Source organism: Amia ocellicauda, chromosome 20 (genome assembly GCF_036373705.1).
Source record: "Amia ocellicauda isolate fAmiCal2 chromosome 20, fAmiCal2.hap1, whole genome shotgun sequence".
NCBI lineage: Eukaryota > Metazoa > Chordata > Actinopteri > Amiiformes > Amiidae > Amia > Amia ocellicauda.
In genome coordinates this window covers 9,765,715-9,789,565 of record NC_089869.1, presented here as the reverse complement: position 1 = coordinate 9,789,565, position 23,851 = coordinate 9,765,715, and the positions used below count along the sequence as shown (strand labels likewise).

General features: G+C 41.6%; 1 protein-coding gene across 1 annotated transcript; it reads right to left on the bottom strand.

The window, feature by feature from the left end:
* Positions 1-10,423: 10,423 nt before the first annotated feature.
* bag3 (BCL2 associated athanogene 3) lies at positions 10,424-23,851 on the bottom strand. The gene is made up of 4 exons (XM_066693325.1): positions 23,293-23,851; positions 15,602-15,949; positions 14,516-14,890; positions 10,424-14,232 (listed from the first exon to the last, which is right to left on the bottom strand). Exons 1-4 carry the CDS (start codon positions 23,482-23,484, stop codon positions 13,600-13,602), a joined length of 1,548 nt encoding a protein of 515 aa, XP_066549422.1. The 5' UTR covers positions 23,485-23,851; the 3' UTR covers positions 10,424-13,599.

Sequence of the window (23,851 nt, the reverse complement as noted above, 5' to 3'; positions counted from 1 at the left end):
TACGCTCTGGAGCAGATAGTAATCTGACACCTGCCTTATCGTCTACTTTCAGAGGGTCTTTGGATTGGGAAGATATTCGTAAAATCACAGTTTGTGAGGGGGTAAAAAAAAATTAAGATCTCTAGGGCTGCGGATAGACCATAGTAACATCCTTTCCTTGCTCAATGCCATCCCCATGTTCTGCAGCTGTGCATTGCCACAGCCAGGAAAGACGCAATTTAAACCGCACATGGTTCTTTTCAGCCAAATCTCAGCTATGCAACTAAAAAACTAAGAAACACACATCTCTATCACAAATAATTTCCCCACAAATTAATAATTTGTAATACATGCCCCAATTTTGGGAAAACTGATATTATCCATGTCTGCTAAAACCCTGCTAAATGTGGGACAGTAGCTACCAGTGATTAACTATTTTGTTAGCTAACAACTTAAACTAGCAAAATAATTTGTAGTATAAGTAAAAAGACAACTTTTTCTAAATTTTGCACACTTTCTGAAGAAAGAGCAAGCTAGTGTGGTAGAATAGCTAGAATAGATAATAATCATAGCGGTAGGATGCATAAACTATCAATGATTCAAGAGCAATGCAGATCCTGAACAGAATGCATAAATATGCAGGCCGAACTGGATTTACACTGAATGCATCACAAAATGCAAGCAATACTGATAATCACTGAAGTTATTATTACTATTTTTATTTATATCTTAGCAGACGACCCAGGGTGACTTACAAATTAGTTGAATACATACTTTTTTTATCAAATCGAGATTGGAACCTGACAGAAAAACATAATTAATAGTTTAAACTTAGTGATGGAATGCATAATAAAGAGTGATGAAAGACAATATATATATTGCAATATTTGAAATGTTAAATTGCCACAAGCTTTTTCACAGAAATAAATATGGGTTTGAACACGTCTCAACTCTACTTCCATATTTACACATAGGCGTGTCTAGGACATGCACTGATGACATTGTTTAGTTATTTGAAAGGCACATCTAACACACACAGACCACTGACCTGTGCGTCGCTTGGCTTGTCCTCCAACATGGCGGCCACAGGTACGCATGACGTCACACGTGTTGGCTCTATTTACCTCAGCAGTGGATGCTGCTCAGTCACACACGCTAACCTTAGCCTGAATGAAGTGTTAAATCGACCGATATGACTTCAAACTTAAAATAATGCGTGTGTGGAACAAATGTGAAGCTAATATAGTCACCAGCCCGGTGTTTCTCACGTCTCCAGTGCCCGCGACTCCGCGCTGCCTCGAGGCGTTTTATTTAACACCTTTATTTAACAATTTAACACCTGTGTATCAGTCATGTGTATCATACCTTTGCGGTGTTATAAACAATTATTTCCATTGTTAATTTGTCATGTCAAACCCATGTAGAAACATTTCATTATATGATCCCTCGCCGCTTCAGCTACACTACGCAATTGAGCGACAGCCCCTTAGTGAGCGCATGCGCGTCATGCAGTGTGCGCCGGTTGTGACGCAGCAGCTACAGCGCGCCGAGCAGCGCCTCCGTGCGGGTTCACTGGCGCGTCTGCATTATTTTTGTGCTAATATTATGATTTTAATAAGTATGCAGTCTGCTTAAAACAGTATTTAAATACATTAAAATAGACGTTGTTGTTTTATCTCTCCTACTGTTTTATAATGCACTGACAACACGTGAGTCAATAAACGTGTTTTTACAAAAATGCGAAATTACACAAAAAACGGTGTTGTACAGTATACATTGCTGTCAGTCATTTTACTTTTGGTACTTTATTATTATTTAAGTGTTGAGGTGCTTTTCCTGCGATTCAATTCCTAAGGTTAAAGCAGAAGAAAGAGAAGTTACATCTAGTGATACTACTGACTAGTCAACAGCTACAGCCGCCTCCACAATTATTCACATCACATAGACTACAGTGGGTTTAGAGACAAAAAGTGTACATTCAGTATGTGTTGCTATTATGAAAGTATAATATACAGTAAAGCATGTTCAGTGTATGCATTTGTAAACCCTGAGACTGAAGTCTATTGAAGCAGCTGTAGTGTCAGCAGCAGCAGTGAGGGTCTGACAGGCCGGAGGTGGGATTGTTGTTGAGGGGGACTCAGTTCAAACAGAAATAGTACGACAACAGCAAGTACATGCTTTAGTAATAAAGTCAAGCACAACCAGGTGCAAAAGCTTCAGCTGCAATTACACTGACTTCATTGTTCTTATAGTTTGTACAATGCATGATGCAAACCTTGTTTCGTGATCAGAAACAGCCCAGTTTGATTGGTGAGGACAGGAGGATCCACTGCAGCAGTGTTACTGTCCCTGAGAGAGACGTCTCCCTGAAGCAGCTGTAGGAGCAGAAGCAGCAGCACCAGGGAGGCTCAGACAGGTAGGAGCTGCTCTTACTGTGATTACTGTTCAGTGGGACTAAAAAGCTCAGTTGCATTACTATTTATTTGCCCAATCGTACTTGTAGTTGATACAATACAGTATGTACACCATTTTTAAGGAGTTTTTGTTTTTAATAATCAGAATCAGAGACAAGATTAATCTTGCTAAAAGATCGACTGGCAAGAGATGAATACATAAGAAAGGGTCCCACTCCAGCAGTATTAGATGCTACCCTTAGTGAACCCCAAGTGAAGATGTTTTTACAGTAACTGTGTCAGAAATGCCAGTGCTTAGATTACAACAAACACAACAGAGCAGTACTATTGCATATGTGTGTGGAGCAGTACATTAAAGTACACTTACATTTAAAAAGATGTAGGGTACCCGATAGATAAAGCATTGAATACCAGCCATTTGTAACAAACGTAATTTATTTTGCGACTGTGCCCCCTCAAAACATTTAGCTGCATCACGCCCCTGATATATATATACACCGATCAGCCATAACATTATGACTGACATGTGAAGTGAATAACACTGATAATCTCATTATCATGGCACCTGTCAGTGGGTGGGATATGTTAAGCAGCAAGTGAACATTTTGTCCTCAAAGTTGATGTGTTAGAAGCAGGAAAAATGGGCAAGCGTAAGGATCTGAGCGGCTTTGACAAGGGACAAATTGTGATGGCTAGACGACTGGGTCAGAGCATCTCCAAAACTGCAGCTCTTGTGGGGTGTTCCCGGTCTGCAGTGGTCAGTACCTATCAAAAGTGGTCCAAGGAAGGAAAAGCAGTGAACCGGCGACAGGGTCATGGGCGGCCAAGGCTCACTGATGCACCTGGAGAGCGAAGGCTGGCCCGTGTGTTCCGATCCAACAGACGAGCTGCTGTAGCTCAAATTGCAGAAAAAGTTAATGCTGGTTCTGATAGAAAGGTGTCAGAACACACAGTGCATCGCAGTTTGTTGCGTATGGGGCTGCGTAGCCGCAGACCAGTCAGGGTGCCTACGCTGACCCCTGTCCACTGCCGAAAGCGCCTACAATGAGCAGGTGAGCATCAGAACTGGACCACGGAGCAATGGAAGAAGGTGGCCTGGTCTGATGAATCACTTGGCCTCCAAATTCCCCAGATCTCAATCCAATCGAGCAACTTACAGGACTTATAGGATCTGCTGCTAACGTCTTGGTGCCAGATACCACAGCACACCTTCAGAGGTCTAGTGGAGTTCATGCCTCGACGGGTCAGGGCTGTTTTGGCGGCAAAAGGGGGACCTACACAATATTAGTCAGGTGATCATAATGTTATGGCTGATTGGTATATATATATATATATATATATATTGTGGCAGTGTGAGAGGCAAGGCTGGGGTCAGGGCGGGTCTTTCAGTGGAGGAGACTATAAAACATCTCCTCCAGGACTCCAAACCCCAGAAGCCAGCAGGGCTCCTGATGGCCATAGCCCCGCCCACCACTTCCCCTATAAAAGGAAGAAGGAAGCGAACCAGTGTGTGCATGCTTGGCTGGGGTAGCAAGGTGCACAGGAGGGCGAGAGGCGAGAGGCGAGAGGCGAGAGGCGAGAGGCGAGAGGCGAGAGGCAATTAAGGGAAGCAATAAAATGACAGCAAGCCTGTTTTGTACCCTCTGCCTGCCTCCCTACTGTGTGTTTCAAGACCAGACCCCGCCTACATATAGCCCTTTCTTGTGACAGGCCCCCCAACCCGTTACAATTGGTGGAGAATGCGGGCATAGGCTGTGTGGTCTGGATCAAGAAAAGAGACACACACGCAAGGTTGTTTTGAAAAAAAAAAATGGCAGAAAATCCAAAGGCAGGCACACAAAATGGTGGCGGTGGAAAGCAAAGTGGATGTTTAATCCCAGCTCTCCACTGTGGCTGAAGACAGAAGGCCTAAAATACCTGCACCTAACCACTTGCACCTTCCTGTTGGAGTTTCTGAATGTGTCTATTCCTGACAAGCTGGAGGTTATCCAAGGAGGTCAGTCTGACATGAAGACAGCTGTGCAGGAGTTGCTGGATTTCATGGAGAAACGGAGCCAACAACAGCAGGAGGACAAGGCCATGCAGCCAGAGGAGGCAAAGCTCTCGCCGGTGCCCCGCTTCCAGCCTGAAGGAGAAGAGGAAGGGCCTCTTCAACTGCAGTCTTCCACAACTACTGATTGCAAGGTCTGTCCAGTGTGCCTTGCAGGGGAAGAGTGGTGTTTCCAAGTTGGACAACCTGGGCATGTTTCCCCTGATGGAGAGGAATACTGAGAAGGGGGAAGAGCCTTACCAGTAGAACACTGCCTGGAGCCTGAGGAGGAAGAGGAGAAGCCTCCGTCTGTCCCAGAGCAGGAGAGGTCGCTGACGTCCTGCATGGAGGAGGAGGTCGAGCTTCTCTCCCTCTCCACCCCAGAGAGAGGGGTGGAGTTAAATGCCTTCCCTGAGCTTGAGGATGAGGTGGAGTTTCCCTCCATCACAGAGCTGCAGTGGGAGGAAGAGTACTGTCTGGAGCCTGAGGAGGAAGAGGAGAAACCTCTGTCTGTCCCTGAGCTGTAGACAGAGCAGGAAGACCTGCCAGGGAGAGAGGAAGAAGAGGACCTGCTGTGGCTAGAGCAAGAGAGCCTCTGGCCGTGCCTGCCGCCGCAGCCACAGAGGGCCGAGGTGTTCCTGCCGCCGCAGCCACAGAGGGCCGAGGTGTTCCTGCCGCCGCAGGCCCTGAATCTGGGGAGCATCCGGAGCAGCCGCAAAAGGAACAGCACCCGCAGACTCTGCAGTTAACTCAGTCGGGATCCCGAGAGAGAGTGGAAGACCAGGAGAAAGAAGGGTAAAGCTCACAGTTGACAGATTCACTGGCTTATGACCCTTTTACTGGACCTGGACCATTCTCCCTCTTGAACCCCGGACTGTCTGACAACCTCCCACTGGTAACGAACTTTGATTACGGACTGTGACTATGAACCTGCCTTATCCCTTTATGCTTCTGTCTGCCCGGTGTTCTACCGACCCGGACATGTACTGTTATTGTTAGTGTTTGTTTTGTAGTTAGGGATTGTTTCCGTTTAGTTAGTGCTCGGACAGAGCTAGGTTTTGTTTTGCTTTTTGACACTGTGCCTGCCATTTAGGGAAGCAATAAAACCACAGCAAGCCTGTTTTGTACCCTCTGCCTGCCTCCCTACTGTGTGTTTCAAGACCAGACCCCGCCTACATACAGCCCTTTCTTGTGACGGGCCCCCCAACCCGTTACAATATACACTCACCTAAAGGATTATTAGGAACACCTGTTCAATTTCTCATTCATGCAATTATCTAACCAACCAATCACATGGCAGTTGCTTCAATGCATTTAGGGGTGTGGTCCTGGTCAAGACAATCTCCTGAACTCCAAACTGAATGTCTGAATGGGAAAGAAAGGTGATTTAAGCAATTTTGAGCGTGGCATGGTTGTTGGTGCCAGACGGGCCGGTCTGAGTATTTCACAATCTGCTCAGTTACTGGGATTTTCACGCACAACCATTTCTAGAGTTTACAAAGAATGGTGTGAAAAGGGAAAAACATCCAGTATGCGGCAGTTCTGTGGGCGAAAATGCCTTGTTGATGCTAGAGGTCAGAGGAGAATGGGCCGACTGATTCAAGCTGATAGAAGAGCAACTTTGACTGAAATAAGCACTCATTACAACCGAGGTATGCAGCAAAGCATTTGTGAAGCCACAACACGTACAACCTTGAGGCGGATGGGCTACAACAGCAGAAGACCCCACCAGGTACCACTCATCTCCACTACAAATAGGAAAAAGAGGCTACAATTTGCACAAGCTCACCAAAATTGGACAGTTGAAGACTGGAAAAATGTTGCCTGGTCTGATGAGTCTCGATTTCTGTTGAGACATTCAGATGGTAGAGTCAGAATTTGGCGTAAACAGAATGAGAACATGGATCCATCATGCCTTGTTACCACTGTGCAGGCTGGTGGTGGTGGTGTAATGGTGTGGGGGATGTTTTCTTGGCACACTTTAGGCCCCTTAGTGCCAATTGGGCATCGTTTAAATGCCACGGCCTACCTGAGCATTGTTTCTGACCATGTCCATCCCTTTATGACCACCATGTACACATCCTCTGATGGCTACTTCCAGCAGGATAATGCACCATGTCACAAAGGTCCAATCATTTCAAATTGGTTTCTTGAACATGACAATGAGTTCACTGTACTAAACTGGCCCCCACAGTCACCAGATCTCAACCCAATAGAGCATCTTTGGGATGTGGTGGAACGGGAGCTTCGTACCCTGGATGTGCATCCCACAAATCTCCATCAACTGCAAGATGCTATCCTATCAATATGGGCCAACATTTCTAAAGAATGCTTTCAGCACCTTGTTGAATCAATGCCACGTAGAATTAAGGCAGTTCTGAAGGCGAAAGGGGGTCAAACACAGTATTAGTATGGTGTTCCTAATAATCCTTTAGGTGAGTGTATATATATATATATATATATATATATATATATATATATATATATATGTACAGTGAGGGAAAAAAGTATTTGATCCCCTGCTGATTTTGTACATTTGCCGACTGACAAAGAAATGATCAGTCTATAATTTTAATGGTAGGTGTATTTTAACAGTGAGAGACAGAATAACAACAAAAAAATCCAGAAAAACACATTTCAAAAAAGTTATAAATTGATTTGCAGCGACTTAGTACTTGGTGGCAAAACCCTTGTTGGCAATCACAGAGGTCAGACGTTTCTTGTAGTTGGCCACCAGGTTTGCACACATCTCAGGAGGGATTTTGTCCCACTCCTCTTTGCAGATCCTCTCCAAGTCATTAAGGTTTCGAGGCCGACGTTTGGCAACTCGAACCTTCAGCTCCCTCCACAGATTTTCTATGGGATTACGGTCTGGAGACTGGCTAGGCCACTCCAGGACCTTAATGTGCTTCTTCTTGAGCCACTCCTTTGTTGCCTTGGCTGTGTGTTTTGGGTCATTGTCATGCTGGAATACCCATCCACGACCCATTTTCAATGCCCTGGCTGAGGGAAGGAGGTTCTCACAAAAGATTTGACGGTACATGGCCCCTTCCATCGTCCCTTTGATGCGGTGCAGTTGTCCTGTCCCCTTAGCAGAAAAACACCCCCAAAGCATAATGTTTCCACCTCCATGTTTGACGGTGGGGATGGTGTTCTTGGGGTCATTCCTCCTCCTCCAAACACGGCGAGTTGAGTTGATGCCAAAGAGCTCGATTTTGGTCTCATCTGACCACAACACTTTGACCCAGTTCTCCTCTGAGTCATTCAGATGTTGGCAAACTTCAGACGGGCCTGTACATGTGCTTTCTTGAGCAGGGGGACCTTGCGGGCGCTGCAGGATTTCAGTCCTTCACGGCATAGTGTGTTACCAATTGTTTTCTTGGTGACTATGGTCCCAGCTGCCTTGAGATCATTAACAAGATCCTCCTGTGTAGTTCTGGGCTGATTCCTCACCGTTCTCATGATCATTGAAACTCCACGAGGTGAGATCTTGCATGGAGCCCCAGGCCGAGGGAGACTGACAGTTATTTTGTGTTTCTTCCATTTGCGAATAATCGCACCAACTGTTGTCACCTTCTCACCAAGCTGCTTGGCGATGGTCTTGTAGCCCATTCCAGCCTTGTGTAGGTCTACAATCTTGTCCCTGACATCCTTGGACAGCTCTTTGGTCTTGGCCATGGTGAGAGTTTGGAATCTGATTAATTGATTGCTTCTGTGGACAGGTGTCTTTTATACAGGTAACGAGCTGAGATTAGGAGCACTCCCTTTAAGAGAGTGCTCCTAATCTCAGCTCGTTACCTGTATAAAAGACACCTGGGAGCCAGAAATCTTGCTGATTGATAGGGGATCAAATACTTATTTCCCTCATTAACATGCAAATCAATTTATAACTTTTTTCAAATGCGTTTTTCTGGATTTTTTGTTGTTATCCTGTCCCTCACTGTTAAAATACACCTACCATTAAAATTAGAGACTGATCATTTCTTTGTCAGTGGGCAAATGTACAAAATCAGCAGGGGATCAAATACTTTTTTCCCTCACTGTATATATATGTATATTTGTGTGTGTGTGTGTGTGTGTGTGGACAACTGAAATCATGTAAAATGCAAATGCTTTTCCACATTAAATGGTAAGAGCCGGGCACCATCACAAACCAGAAACAGACAAGCAGGGGGTGAACTTTAAATGGATTCTCAGAAATGAACCATGATATAGTAAGTCATTGCTGGTACTCGATGACAAGTTGTCATCACTGCTAAATAAAAGTGACTCACACTGCACTCAGACCACTAGACCTTACCTCAGCAAAGTGGATGTCTGCAGGTGGTTCTTCAGTGACTCTGTGGACAAAATTGCAAATATCTGATACCTTGATTAAAGAGTCAGTGATATCTATCAATATTCAATGTTAAAACTGAGTGGGGGCTTTAGGAATTGTGTCCTTGTGCTCTTTTCAGTAATGGCAATATCATTCCAATAATATAGGATTTGTAGTGAACTGGTACACATACACAATGTTTAGTAGCAGTTGTAATTGTTGCAGTATGTCAACACGTCGTTATTTATCTATGTAGGTTTTTTTTACTTAGAAAAGGGAAGTCACCAGTATATTCTAACAAGTATCCACTGATGACCATAAACATTTCACGCTCCTATTACATCACACTTTGACCTCAGATCACATCTCCCACAGTTCAAACCTTTCCTAAATAAAACCTCAAGCTATCACGTTATGTAAGGAATTGTGTTGTAGCTTAACAACCACTTGGGGTGTTGCCTCTCCGAGACACAAATCCACGGTCAAATGTAACACAAAGAGGCACTGTCACATCGCCGGCCTGGGCAAACATCACTGTAGAAACTAGCGCTTCCCTAAGCCTTCACATTCATTGGCATTATGTGTACACAAATGTATTTTCAGAAACAAAAAAGCAGCTTTAATGTATGATTTTTCAATACATTTCCAAGAATGACATAAAGAAGACAGCACTGTAGCAGCAATTTTGTTTACAGTCAGTGAGTCTGTGAGACATCTTGTGACCTTAAAGCCACAGAACATTTGATAGAAATCAGCAGATACTAAATGGATTTGTTTGTTTAACTGTTGAAAATGCACATGGCTATCTGAGAGAGGTTCTTCACAATGCACTAAAATGTAAAAACTCAGTCACAGCACAACCATTTAACAATTTCAGGGTAAATGGTTTAGATCTGTGATAAGAATTGAATGCACTCTATGGCAGAGAGTCTGAGGTGTAAATGAGCATGTGTATCATTTTCAGCAAGAGGACCAATTAAAGCTGTTTAAGTGAGGATCTTTTTACTTTACCTTAAAGTACGGCCTGCTGTAAGAGCAATGCAGTAGACCACCCTGGGATTTCAACATGAAACCACAATTTTAAACGTTTTGTAACTAAAGTAGACCAATTTTTGCTGTACGCCCACTTTCACAGAAGTGGGTTTGCATTCATTGAAGTGGATTGTGAAAGCCCACACAACATGCCCAAGTCTGTAGCTGTAATTACGGGCTTTTCTTCGTTAGCAGGGGGTGTGAATAATTTTGCTGCCTCTTCGTCATATTAATCTGCCTGCAAACAGCAAGGAAGGGGTTCCTATTTGCAGAGCGCTTACGAAGACTAACCAAGACAAACTGCAAGGATCAAACGGGGCTTAAAAATAGAGCCGGTGTTGTCACTTGAGGACTCAATGCAGCTGCCATTTAAGCACCTGCCCTGTTACATTTGTTTACAGGAGTAGTTCATATTTTACACATATTGCAATATATTACTTACAATTCCTATCAACATTTCATTATGTAAATTACATTCCGGTGGTTATTTGTCACGCTCAACAAATGATCCAACAAAAAAAGTAACCTCTGAACAGACATCTCTAAGCTACATGAAGAGAGAGGGTTGTAAGCCAAAATATGAATTGTAGTGTTTTCTCATCTTCTTAAAATATCAGGCAGTTCCCGAAATGAACCAGAAGGACAGGGGGGTTGGAATATAGTTCTTTTTTATTTGACTGAATAGGTAAACAAAAACAACAACAACAAAACAAAAAAAACAAAAGAAAAGTCCTTCACACTTAAATAGTCCAACAACACACAATATTCAGAGCATTCTTTAAAGTGCCCAACAGTAAAACCGACTCCGTGGTTATTTTCTTTTTATATCACAGAGCAGTCACAAGGCACCGTACGGATGTTTCATGATTGCCCATTCTAATTATAAACCAAATATGAAAGCCCTTGCAGCAGGGGCAGGAGAGAACGGGGATGTTTCACACAGTTTCTTTTCAAAAGCCGAACAAGAACTGTTGGCAATGGTCAGGCTTCATGTAACAAAGATTTTATCAGATGTGCCACTCTCGTATAAAACTCAGATACCTCAGTTTCAATTCACTGTAAATCCCTGTCTAAACTTAAGCATTTATTACTCTTCAGTTAGTATCAGGATGACATAACTAGCAGTTGAAAAAAGATTTGCCAAGGAAGCAAATTCCCAGTGCAATCCCATTTTCCAGAACCCTTATGGCAGCGAATGTAAACCAAAAGAAATTGAAACAGGGGATTTATTACAGGGAAAACAAAGGCCATAGTGTCTCATATATGTATGTCAAAACCATGTTTGCTGTGTTTCTTGCTTTTATGCTTATTTGGCACTCCTAATACAAATTTCTTCTGTATTACAACTTATGGCAAAAACGTGTTTCTGATTCTTCCACACATTATATTCAAAGTATTTATTTAATTTTAGATCCAGAAATGTTATGATATAAACACAATAATACATGTGCGCTGAATAATGAAATTAATGGGACTCATTCACAGGTGCTGATGAATCAGAACTAAAAGATTATATATCAACACAAAACATCCCATTATGTTGCCTGAAAGTATCGTTCCCAAAAATGAATGTTTGAAGCAGTAATTGTAGCAGTGTACCACCACGTTTTAACTGGTTATCTTTCCTACTGAGAATATCTGCCCATTCACTATGTTACAAATATAAAATAACGGTACCATATTCATCTTATTATTGCATGAAGAACAAACAATGAAGACACAATGTTGTATAGCTTGTATTATAAATAGGGTATTTTTAAAAGTATAGTTCAAACCATGTTTAAAGGTTGCAATCAGTTGCCCACTTTTTTTTCCATATTATGGAAATATTGTTCCAAAGCTAGGTAAATTCCCATTCTTTTTTCACTAGATACTTAAGAAATATCCTTTACCTCTCTGAAATTTTAAATAAACTATATATACCCAGAATCTATTTCTTTATTCCCTATTAGATCTCAACTTGCACTTGACCACATAGCACTACATGGCTGTCCCATTTACATTCATAGGAGTCCACTGGTGTCATTCACTTCATTGAAATGCTTGTGTATTAATAACACAACACCATTTTCAATAATGGATAAAAAAACACTGAATAAGGCTACTTTGTTCAGTTTGGCACAAAAATATATATGTTTCCAGCTTCAGGGGACCCCTGGATAAATATACGTTTACATATTTCATAACAATAACCCGTTGGCCTGTTATAAATTCCTAGCAGAGGCTCCTGTATTTATGCGTCTAACAGTGATTTCCCAATCAAAGGCTTGTTAGTATCTGTTGCTCAAAGGACTGTCAGCATTGACACTGCTCAGTTCTTATTTTTAGCAGCTGAACGCTGCTTCGAATTTGGAACTGCCCTTTTTGTACACTTGCCAATATTGCTCCATAATAACGGGGGAGACCTCATACAAACCAGGGTTGTTAAGGTGCCCGTTTAGCCATAATACAATTGACACTTAACACTTCAATGTGATCCTTTGTTTTTTTTTACTTTTTTATTGTAATGTCTTGAATATGCATAACGTGCACCAATAACCTGTTTGTCAGTTTGCAAATTGAATATTTACATACTTTCATGCTATATGTTTAAATTAGCATAAATCACTGTATGTCCTATTTATGCTAATTAATGAAGTATTTTGCCAATTGATATGCAGATCCTCACAGGCATGGAAGCTAAAATAATATATGTGAGGCGAGTGACTGTCAGCAGTAAACTCTTTACTATGTAAAACAGACAGCTTTGGTTTCAGGAAGAGTTTGAAGGCCCAGATTACAGAATACCTCCCAATATTATGGATCCACTGTAGCAAATACATTTGGGGCTTTTAATGTAAATTCCAGTAAGCAATATTCTGCAGAACATCCCCTATCTCCATGCAAAGAGATATTGTCAGCATGGCACAGCACGTTACAGGCACACTAATCTGTTGGACAAATATGTTGGTTATATGACTTGGGAACCTCAGAGCACTGAGCAGTCTAGCTTCTGAAGAATGGTATAAATTACAAGAGCAGCTTAAAGTAGTTTTAATGGTCTCCAAAACATTACACTTCAAGCATGCTACATCTGTATGATGACAAATAAAAGATCCGAGTACTGTTAATACTGCTATGCACTTTGATGCTGCACCAGGAAGGGTTTGAGGTGAGCAAAGCATGTGGAGCAAACCAATTCAGTAAACAAGTAGCCTGAGACCAGATGTGTGTGCTCATATTGGACATAGAGGTGCAGACAGAGGCAGCAGTGCTGAATAAAAGGACCCAGTCTGAATGCAAGCAATGTATTTGCATTGCCTGCCAATTGCAAAAGAAAACAAAACCGTCAATGTTAATATACTCTATAATAGTCGCACTCTGTATGGTTTGCAATAATCAATATGAACCAAGTGTGAACTCCAATAAGAGAAATTTAAAAAAATAAGATAGAAATACATCCAAAAAGAAAGTTGCAAGGAAGTGGCTTTTTAGTTAAACCATCTTGTGAAATCTTTATTTTGAGAAATGTTTCTTTTACAGAGCTCTCTCTCTCACCGACCAAACAATCCTGCTACGAGACACTGCTCTCTGAGAGGTGACAGGCCCGTGTTGTTACATTGTTATTACTACTTGCAAAGTGTTCTTCTTGACACAATTTGTTGAATTCCCTCCCCGTCATCTACAAGATGGCGTAACATAGTTGCTGTTAAACTCCTTAAGGCATGCATCTTATAAGTTGATTCAAACTACAAGAATATGGGGGATTTCAGAGCAAGGGGAGTCCTTCTGCCTGTGATTGTGTTTTGTTTCCTGTCATTTGCCCATGAGGTTGTGTAGCAGCGCTGTTAGGAGATCTCCTTCTCCATTGTGGCATCCACTTGACCAATCCTGGTGGAATCCCCTTTGCTGGGGGGGCTACTGCCTTCCATGGAGCCCTCGCTGAAGGACCGTGGCATATCAAACGACTTCTGCTCTTCACCAATCAGCTCAAGTCCTTCAAGAATGTTCTGTACCTTGCGGACCCCGTCTCTCCTCGCCTGTCGCACGTCATCCCGCCCTTCGGGGTCTACAGAGTCCAGAGCTAGCAGTTCCTTTGTTAAAAGCTCTTCCAGAATTAGGTATTTCTTGTCATTCTTCTTCCCATCGAAGCATCTGACCTCCTCCTCTAGTTTCTGCACCCGTGCAACGATCTGCTGAACCTTCGCCAGGCCTGGGTGTTTCGGAGATGGCTCCTCCGGCTCCTCCAGCTTTGGAGCAGGAGCCTCTTCTGGGGCTGCCCACGTTTCCTGAGGCTCGGCTTTCACTGGCACTTGAACTTTAATCTCTGTCTTCTCTTGTTTCTCGGGAGGCTGCCGTATCTCAGCATCTCTATGGACATTATGAGTAAACACTTGGGGCATTTCCATTCTCGGTGGGCTGCCCATCTCTTCCTGGGGCATTCTGGGAGGGGACTCCTGATGCAGGATATGGTGTTGAACCTGAGGGACAGAATAGTTCATTGAAACATATTTATTTACCTTCATGTTTGCAAGAAAGCAAAATGTCTAACATAGCCTCTTATAATCATGACTACGGTCAATCTAGGCAGAGTGACGACCTGAATAAGATCAAATAAGATTCAATAAGGTGAGACTCCTACCCATAAATCCAGCAGTTTTATCCTGGGGGAAACAAAACAAAACCTGGACACTTGTAGATCTAGATTACTATTATTTCTTAGGGAGGTTTTGGGTTTGAAGAGCGGTCTCTGAGTCTCTGTACCTGTGGTCGCTCAGCCTTGACGTGAGCCCGCACTGGGGACTGGGCCCTCATGTGCGTTGGAATCTGGATGGGCGAGGCCTCATGGCAGGGTCTGTCGTGGGGGGACTGTGCCGGAGCTGTGTGGGCCGTCCATTCGTCGGGTGAGATTCTGTGGAAGGACGGCTGGTACTCCATGTGGGGGGGTCGCTGGGTGTGGATGCTGGGTGGGTGCTGGGGCTGCGGGCGGCCAGGTACCCCCTCGTGGATCACGGGAATGGGAATATATCCAGGCTGGAGCGGGGGCCCACTGCTGCTGGGCCGGGCCGGCTGGTGACCGGGGGCAGCGTGGGAGCAGGTGGCCTGCGGTAGATGCTGATGGTGGACATGGTGATGGATCTGGAAACAAGACAGGAGATGAGCCCAGTAAAGAAGGGCACAGCTACAGCAGCGTTTGAAGCCGCTAACGGGTTCTCTATCTATCGCTGCCATTTCTCTTCCGTGTGCTTCCCATTTGTTGTGACATTTTCACTGCGATGTGCTGAAAGAGACGCAGTCACTATGTGCAGATTGCATGAGACAGGTACTACGGTAGCATACTAGTTTTTAACTAGTTTTTACAGAGAAGCTGTAACATTTTTTGACGAGAGCTGGATACTCAAAAAAGGGCAGATGCAGTCGGAAATCACATTCTACGGCTACATTTATTGACAGAGTGACTTAGAGCATAGACTTAGTAGGCTGTCCGTTCTGTTTGAGAACTGGTATAATTTAGTATTCTCTCTATAATGTAGGTGAAGCTGAAGTGGTATTTTTATGTCTTGCCGTTTTGCCCAGATTTAAATGACTCAGTCATCATAAAAAAACAACATGTACAGTGTTTGTTAGCTCTGTTATGGCTCAGAGTGCCTGTCTTACACCCACTTCAAGCTTGCACGGCACTGATTTGGGTGGTTAAATGGTGAATGCTTTGAGAAGGAAAAAATATATTCTGTGAAAGCTTTGTCTTGATAGTTTAGGATATTCTGTGCATTATTATTATTTATTTTTAATAATACAAGATATGTAATAGAGCAAACAAGACCACAGTGATAAAGACCACGACATTACCTCAGGTCCTGGCGAGACAGGGGAAGATGACATGCTTTGTCCGCAGTGAGGGTCACTCGGACAGCCCTCTGCCGGGATCCTAATGGGAGATTTCGGCCGGCCTTGGTGAGGGGGTGTCGGGGAGGGGGTCTGGCCCTCAGCCCTGGCCCTCTGCATGGGGGCAGGCTGGGGGTAGGAGTAGTAGGGGTGCTGCTGTTGCCGATGATCCATGTTCTCATGGGAGACGGGGATGGCAATGTACCCCGGTCGGAGGGATGGGTATTTCATCTCTCTCACATAGTGCTTCTGAGGCTCCTGGGGAGGGGGCTGGGGAGCCAAACAGGGGCCATTGGAGGAGGCTTGGGGCTCCTGGAAGAAAGAGCATTTCAAGAAAGAAAAATCATAAATGCACTGTTTTCTCAGAATGCCCAACATCCTTTGACACTGAGGGTAAATCTGTGAAACTTATGCTGTTGATACAACTATGCTCTCTTACAATTCATGTTTGCTCCTACAGTTACAGGTACTGTGCCTCATTTATGCATTTTTGTTTTCATCTTTAGAACAGACAGTGTTGCTTGTTTAACTTGCAAATGTATGATAAGGTCATCAAAGCTTCACCCCAATCAAAAGAATGTGGAATAATTATTATCTGGAGATTATTTGCTATTAAGTTGTTGTGAAAAGACCTAATTTCTTCTTCATGACATTGAAGCAAGGCAAATATGCCAAAACGAAACAATTGATCTTCTTTTCTGGCAACCTACCCTGTCTGGAGCAATGAAGGAATGTTTAGTTTGTGCTCTATAAAACTATAGCTTCACCTAGACAAATAATATGAATCAAGGCTCTCAATTAAGAGAGCTGAAAAAGACCTGGAGATCAAAAGATTTAGGCAGTCTACATATCCGACAAAAGCCAAACAGATCACCTTTTTAACTTTTATTCCTGCTTTTGGAACTAATTTGATTTAAACCTCTTCTGGTATTTTTTCAAGGACTTGTAAAAAACATCAGTTTCTATGGTAACTGCCATGGAAATTGAATATTGAACTTGAATTTAAAAACCAAAAATGACAATGAATGAATTATTGAAAAAAATATATATATATTAGTAATAATACTTGTTTGTTCATTAAATTAATATGCTTCAGACAAGCAAGACTGTTCATGGGCCCACAATCCAATTCAGTCCAAAAGGGAGATTCCATTGTCTAATTAATTACTGAGATCTTGAAGGTTAAAGGCATTTCTAAAGATCTGTTACACAGCATATAACATCAATCTTAAACCAAATGCACCAGGGTAAAATGTATCATGTTAAATGATGCTAACTGAACATTGTATAATCTTATTTAAATAATAAAGAGAGCCTTTATAAGGATATGAGTCTTGGAAGAGACTATTGAACTTGATATATTTTGTATGTCCTCGACATTGTGAATTCTGTGATTTTCTGACAAAGTTGTTTTCTATTAGGAGAGCTAGTCCCTCAATAAAAGAAGCAGAGACATTTAAGCATTTAAGGCTTTTAAGGTTCAGAATAAAATGATTTTACCAAACAGATCTACTTAAAACATATATGATTCTAAACAGCTTAATTGGCTGGGGACGTCCTTTTCTCTATTTAGAAAAATGAAGTACACCCACACAAACAAACAGAATGCACTCCCAAATAGCAGGTACAGTCAGCCTTTAATCACCCTTTTGCCATTGTTTTGAAGACAACTGGGAATCACGGATCATATGAAACAGGCCATTTAGTCTAATTACATGAGCATTACCTGAATACTGTCCCTGGAAAAAAACTAAAGTGAATTAAAGTATGAATAATCATTTCCTCAGGAGTATTAATATGATGTTGAATGTCTCTGCTTTGAATCTTCGTGGAACGCTAATTTGAATGATTAATGGCTGAGAGACTTGCTTCCACCTTGCACAGTGTACCAATACGCAAGTGTATGATCTGTCCCTGCGTCACAATAAAACAAGGAGAATTGATAGATGGATAGATATTCTTGTCTCGATATATAGATCACGCACTTCCACACTTTTATATTGCACACATGGCGCAAGAGAGATCGAGAGAGAGTTTTAGGCAGGCAGGGTAATGGTGAGTCCTGCTCTCTGTGTGATTTGACAAGCTCAGGCAGTGAGTAAGGCAAGTCTTCTCCACCATTTCTCATCCCTGACATGTTTTGTTCCTTAATCATAGAGCTCCAGAATGTGGTGAAGCAAACAAGCACTACATCATCATAATACTAATAAGAAAATATACTGTTTTCTCGTTAATAATGTGTATTGTTTCCAAGAATAGAAAGAAAGGCCAGATGACCTTTACCTAAGCCATGGATTCACAGCTGGTTTTGTTTTTAAAGAGAAGTAAAACAACTATGAAACACCTTGAACTAAACACAGGAACATAATTTATAGATTCATAAACAATTTTACTGTATTGTTTCTCAGTGTACAACTATGTACCATTTTGGTCGTAAAATGCCAGTTAATCTTAAAATTGTGGAAGGGGAAAAAAGCTTTTTATATACCCTACAAATTGGATTATTTTGATTTAAAAGAGACTTCATATAGTCTAGTTTTTATGTTAAGACAGAAGGCATAATTGCTCAATTAGTTCATAAAAAATATGTTTCTCCAGTTGTATTTCCAGAACTTCCAATTATATCTCCAATAAAATGAAACATTTATAAACTAATATAAATTACTCTCAACAATGCACTTACAGGTTTATCCATTGTTTACTTTTGCAAACTGGTTTCTTGTTACGAATTGTTGCTTATTACTCAGGGAAAAAATATCCTTATTATATCCTTACTGTCTTACTGTTTGATTTAATGTATTTAAATTAATTTAAATGTATTACAGTACATCTGTTCAGCCTTACCCTGGATTTGGATGACGTCAGGACAAAAGCACATTGTAGATAGAAATAATCTGGAAACACTGGCTTTTTACCGCTCAAGAGGAATACGAAACTGTTCTTAAAGGAACCGTTCATAATGCCGGGAGTTCCCGGTCACTTTAATGTTAATTGTAGCAGTGAGGATATATTGGACGCTAAAATGTATAAAAATAGGAGTGGGGTACAGGGTGTTTTAAATCTGAAAGCTGTGTTTTAAAAACAGAATATGTTTTTGTTATTTGTTTTTAGCTCTTTCTTATTTAGAAATCACATCTGCCAGGGCCTGCAGAGTCACAAAGTGAAAATGCATTTCAGATCTGCCCGGACTAGAAAATCAAGATGCACTCTCTATTCAAAATCATTGTCCAGTACTGTCCTTTTATTCACAGAAAGCATGCTCTCATGAGAAGGTGGTTGAAATAATGGAAGACTGACAGGCACAATTCATACAGCACTGTGAATCCTATGCAGTCAATGGAAACTCCCAGAGTCAGCCTACATTTACAAGTCATCATATCACTGGCCTGTTGCAATTAGGTGCCACATTTACCTAGCAACAACATCAGTCACAACAAAACAACAACAGAGAGCTCTCCTTTTTTTCTTACACTCTCTCTCTATATATACTCAAATGATAAATCCAATCTAAATTAACATACAGCGGAAACATTGTGCTAATGAGAAGTCAGACAACTAAGCACGTAAACAAACACTTCAAAGATCACACCGGGGAAAACAGAAAACTCGAAAAGCCTCAACCCCAACCATTCACACAGACAGCTTCCCAGGAAGAGAATTTATACCATGGGTGTGCTCTCAAACAGAATTCTCTGTGGTGATTTCTCACATTTCCTATTCACACTCTTGGAAAATGCTTTTCCAAAGTACACTTCTAAGATAGTATGTGTTTCATCTCCTACTGGGCTGCTGTGTAAGTACATGATCTTGTACAACAGCTTAGCTGAGCTGTGGAAACCAGACCAACTGCATCGTTCTGCACACAACAGATAAATAAATACTAAGTCCCTTTGAGCACAATAATCCCACTCTCAATGAGCAGAAACACCTGTTTGAAACATGAATGTCTCTGGGTGGATGACAAACCAGACTGCCATCAGTGGGAACGGAGCATGCTCTTTACAAAACAACAGATCCCATGGCCTTGCCTCAGCAGTTGCTATGGGAACCCAAGTTTATGGGCTGTAAGTGTGTAGGACCAGGAATACAAACAGGCTGCGATTTGATGTTGCACACAATCACGACACTGCTAAGATGAAAAAAAAAAATCATACACCCACAAACTGGAGGTTAAACAAGAAAACTGGGTCACCTCTGTTTTAGTACCTTTACTGTAAGATTCCACACGTGTGCTACCATGACAGAGACTGTGTATATGTGATTGTGTGTTGCTAACTCTGGTACAACTTAATGTGCCTGTTGTTCATTAGATTGTTAATGTGTGCTCTATTTATTGATAAACCACAATACTGTGAAAAAGGGGATGTCGTTAACACCATTATTTTTTAGAAAATAGCTAACCTAGATGGAAACTGAAATAAACAGTCTAATGTTGTGACACGAGTCCAATCATGCTATCTTTACACATTCCCACAAAACCTAAGAGGGCGTATGAAAAACAAACCATGAAACTGTTCAAAACTGTTATGATTGCAGCTTTTCAACACCTCAGGCAGTGATTTTCCATAATTTTTTTACGCACTATATTCTAAAATAGTATTCCTTATACCATTATTTAATACAAGCAGAACTACCACATATCTTACTGTATTTCACTACATACAGAGAGTACTAGTGATGTTCATTAATCTTTGCAGCATCACAAGACAGATGTATTATGCCATGTTTTTCTACATCTAGACCCTTTACTTTTTAAACTGTACCTCCTTTGACAATACACAGAAGTAGTGTGATGTGTAACTGTGATGTTTTTATTTAACGCAAACAATTTGCATTATATAGTAATGCATTGAAAATATATGTTTACCCTTCACATTTCTGTATCTATTTAACACCTAGCCTACTTTACAATCAATAGATTTTATGCATTTATGTGTTTGTTTGCTTTTTTCAAAATAAGAGCACAATACTTTATGCATTCTCTGACACTGTAGTAGTGATTGGTTAGGAATATATTAGACTATATCTGTTTTCTCCTGGAAATATAAATTCTTATTTGTTTACTCACCTATTGTGTGTGGTATCCATCATTCTCTGCTGTTAATTTATATTAGTAAACAACCTAATTTATTAGTGCTTTATAATAGTAGTGTCAGTAGCTGTGGCACTGGCTTCACATTCAGTATTGGGTAAACAACTGTTTCCAAACTTCAATTTAAGTGAGTTTTTGTGATAGAATAGCTTAAGAATTGCAAACATTTTACACAGAAATAACATTACAGAATCAGGCAGATTAAACACAACACTGTTTTGAAGAGGAAATTTGGCATTATGACTAAAAGAGACATTTAGGAACACTGCACTGATCTAAAACAACTAGGCAATTTCATCAATTATTCTGAATATGGCTTTTAATAATTTTGCACTGTAATGGTACTATTTTTTCTCTGCAATTGTTTTGTAAGTGACATCTTATGTAATGGCTGTAATTGGACTGAAGCCATTATCTCCTCCTGGATAGAATAGGGGTTATGCCCTCACAGAGGAAATACTCACACCAAAATAGTCATAATAATAAAATGACATTGAAAATATCAAACAGATGAGCAAAATAGTACAATAAAAATGCATTACTTGTACAACCACTTACCAAAAACCCAGTTCAAATCAAGCTTTTGAAGTTCAAAACTTCAAGATCATGACTGCATGTTATAAGAAAAAGTATAACGAAAGCATTAGTTTAATTATAGACTAGTTTTTAAAAACTCAATCTAGTTTGAAACTAGTAATACACAGGATGTGTCCAGTCTTGGCATAGCTCCTGCAGATAAAGTTAAAAACATGTGTATTTTAATCTTATGTTCAGGTTTAGGTTAAACCAATAATTATAATTTTGCCCTGAAAGGATTCTGAAAGTAAGCATACTATGTTAGCATACCAATGTTAAACCTGGTTAAGTTACGGGAGGATGTCATAAATTGCACCTGTACAATATAAATGACTTGAATTACTTCACTAGCATGGCATTAGCTAGGCCTTTACACGTGTACAGGCCAGTGAAACTGTCCACATGGCATGTAAAACTACCCAGTCTTATCCACTAAACTTAAAACTTAACAGACCTCCCTGGGTCTTAAGTTTTATAGGTTTTATAATTACATGCATTGAGGGTATTAAATTGTTTTAAATATACATTCTTCAGACTATAACACACACAAGATTACAGATACATCGTGGCTAGGATTTTTCAAGGCTTGTCACTCCAAGTACAGAATATAAGGGATGAAACATGTAGGTAAAGGCCGACCCTGGGTTATATTTGTTTACAAGCTGACATTCCCTTGTAACATTCTTGTGTTTTCTCGCAGTAGAACTATTTCAAAGTAAAAATTTGGTCCCAGAATTGGCTGCATTTTTCGATTTCTGTGTTCTGTGTTGTACACAACATTGCCACAACAATTGCAAAGTAGCCGATTTACCAAATCATATCACCAAAATTGTCACAAGCCACTTAATAATGGGGGCAAATGGTGGCAACAGAGCCTATCTCTAGATTCATTCTGCCTTACTGGCACGTACATTATACCACCAGCATTGCGCCAATTTTATCCCCTGACAGCTGTTTCTTTCCAGCAGATTCTCAGTGTCACTAACTTTGGACAACTGCAAGTGTCGACCTTATAAATGCAAGATACCAACTGGCTGGCTCTATGTCTATCCGACAGTCTTTCAGCATGCCTGGAGGCCAAGAGAATGTTCTGATTTTCTATTCTTGTTTAGGGCATTTTATTGTTGTATGAAGTTAAACAGAAATTGAACTGAAATACACCATTCAAAAGAAAACTTTGCAGTTTCTCACTGTCACTGTAGTTCATTGCGTCTCACCAAGACATGAAGCACTGGCAACAAAACTTCAGATTACAGTTAAGCTGCATAGAGCTGCATTTCTTCTCCTTCTCCTTCTCCTCCTTTCTTTTTTTTTCTTTCAACAAACCGAATCCCTTATAAGGAAAAGTTTTAGGCAAGGAGCAGCATAAACCCTGCTTAAACTAAAGCTTACATTAAGATCCAGGTCTGCGTGTGTCACGTCGCTGATGTAATAAGAAGCTTTAAATAAACATTATGGAGAGTCCAAATACTCCATGGCAGGGCTTCACATAGGACTGCAGTGCGTCATGTACACTAAACAGCCACGGCTAGGACATTACACGGGAATTATTAAGGGCTGTGTCACTCTTCACCCAGATCTTATTTACCGCGCAATATGCGTATTTAATGGACATGCATTGCAAAGAAGAGTATTAACAGATTCAGATGCAGGTGTACCCTGGACCAGCGAGAAATGCTCACGCAGCGATAAATCTCTGAGACATACTGTAATGGAAACTCCTCGCGTCCAATGCCCTCTCCCTGCCGTATCCGCTCCATACTATAGTAGCCTTATTCACCATATATATATATATATATATATATATATATATATATGCGACAGTAACGTAATGTGAGACTATGTTACCACGAATACACACATTAAGAAAACCCCATCTTCGCTCAGCCCACAATGCACGGCAGCAGCAAGCGCTCAGATCGCAAACTTCCACCGCAATCCCCCCCCGAAGCACTTGCTGCGTTTATTCACGCCGTTACTCGCTCACCTTTTTCGCGTCGTGCCTGGGGTCGTTCCAGGTGGTTTTGCGGGTGTTGTGATCCACGAAAAAGGGCCATCCCGTCTGAGGGTCAATTTTAATTTCCCAGCCAGGGGGCAGAGGGTCGTTAGTAGCCATCTGCACCATTGGCGACTGCGTCTTCATGCTATATGCGCTTCTTGGCTGCGTGAACTGTGCCATGATACCTTTGCCGACCTCCTTTATAGAATTGGAGAGGTGACGTGTTGGAAGGGGTTGGAAATGTCTGGAATCAGCTGAGAGCAAAGTTGTGAGGGTATCTCCGGCTGCCTTGGAAAGTTCTGGCTATATCGAGAGGGAATGTGCGCCACACAAACAGCTCCTCCTTGAGTCATCATCAGCCAGTTGCTGTCAGCGCAGGGTGGCTGCACTCATGCATGTGCAAATGGGCACAATCTGTTCACGTAGAGACGCGTTTAACTGAACAGCCCCGTGTCTCCACAGCCCCGGTCCAAATGCCGTGGTACTCCAGGTATCCTGCTCTCACCTCGGCTGCTTCCAGCGCAGGTCCTGCGGCGGGGGAGCGCCT

What these genes read in the sequence shown, in the direction of transcription:
- bag3 (XM_066693325.1), bottom strand. Translation starts at nt 23,484, where the DNA reads ATGGCACAGTTCACGCAGCCAAGAAGCGCATATAGCATGAAGACGCAG. An exon ending in CCAGGCACGACGCGAAAAAG is followed by an intron (nt 15,950 to 23,292) that starts GTGAGCGAGTAA and finishes TCTTTCTTCCAG; the next exon opens with GAGCCCCAAGCCTCCTCCAA. An exon ending in TCAAGGCTGAGCGACCACAG is followed by an intron (nt 14,233 to 14,515) that starts GTACAGAGACTC and finishes TCTGTCCCTCAG; the next exon opens with GTTCAACACCATATCCTGCA.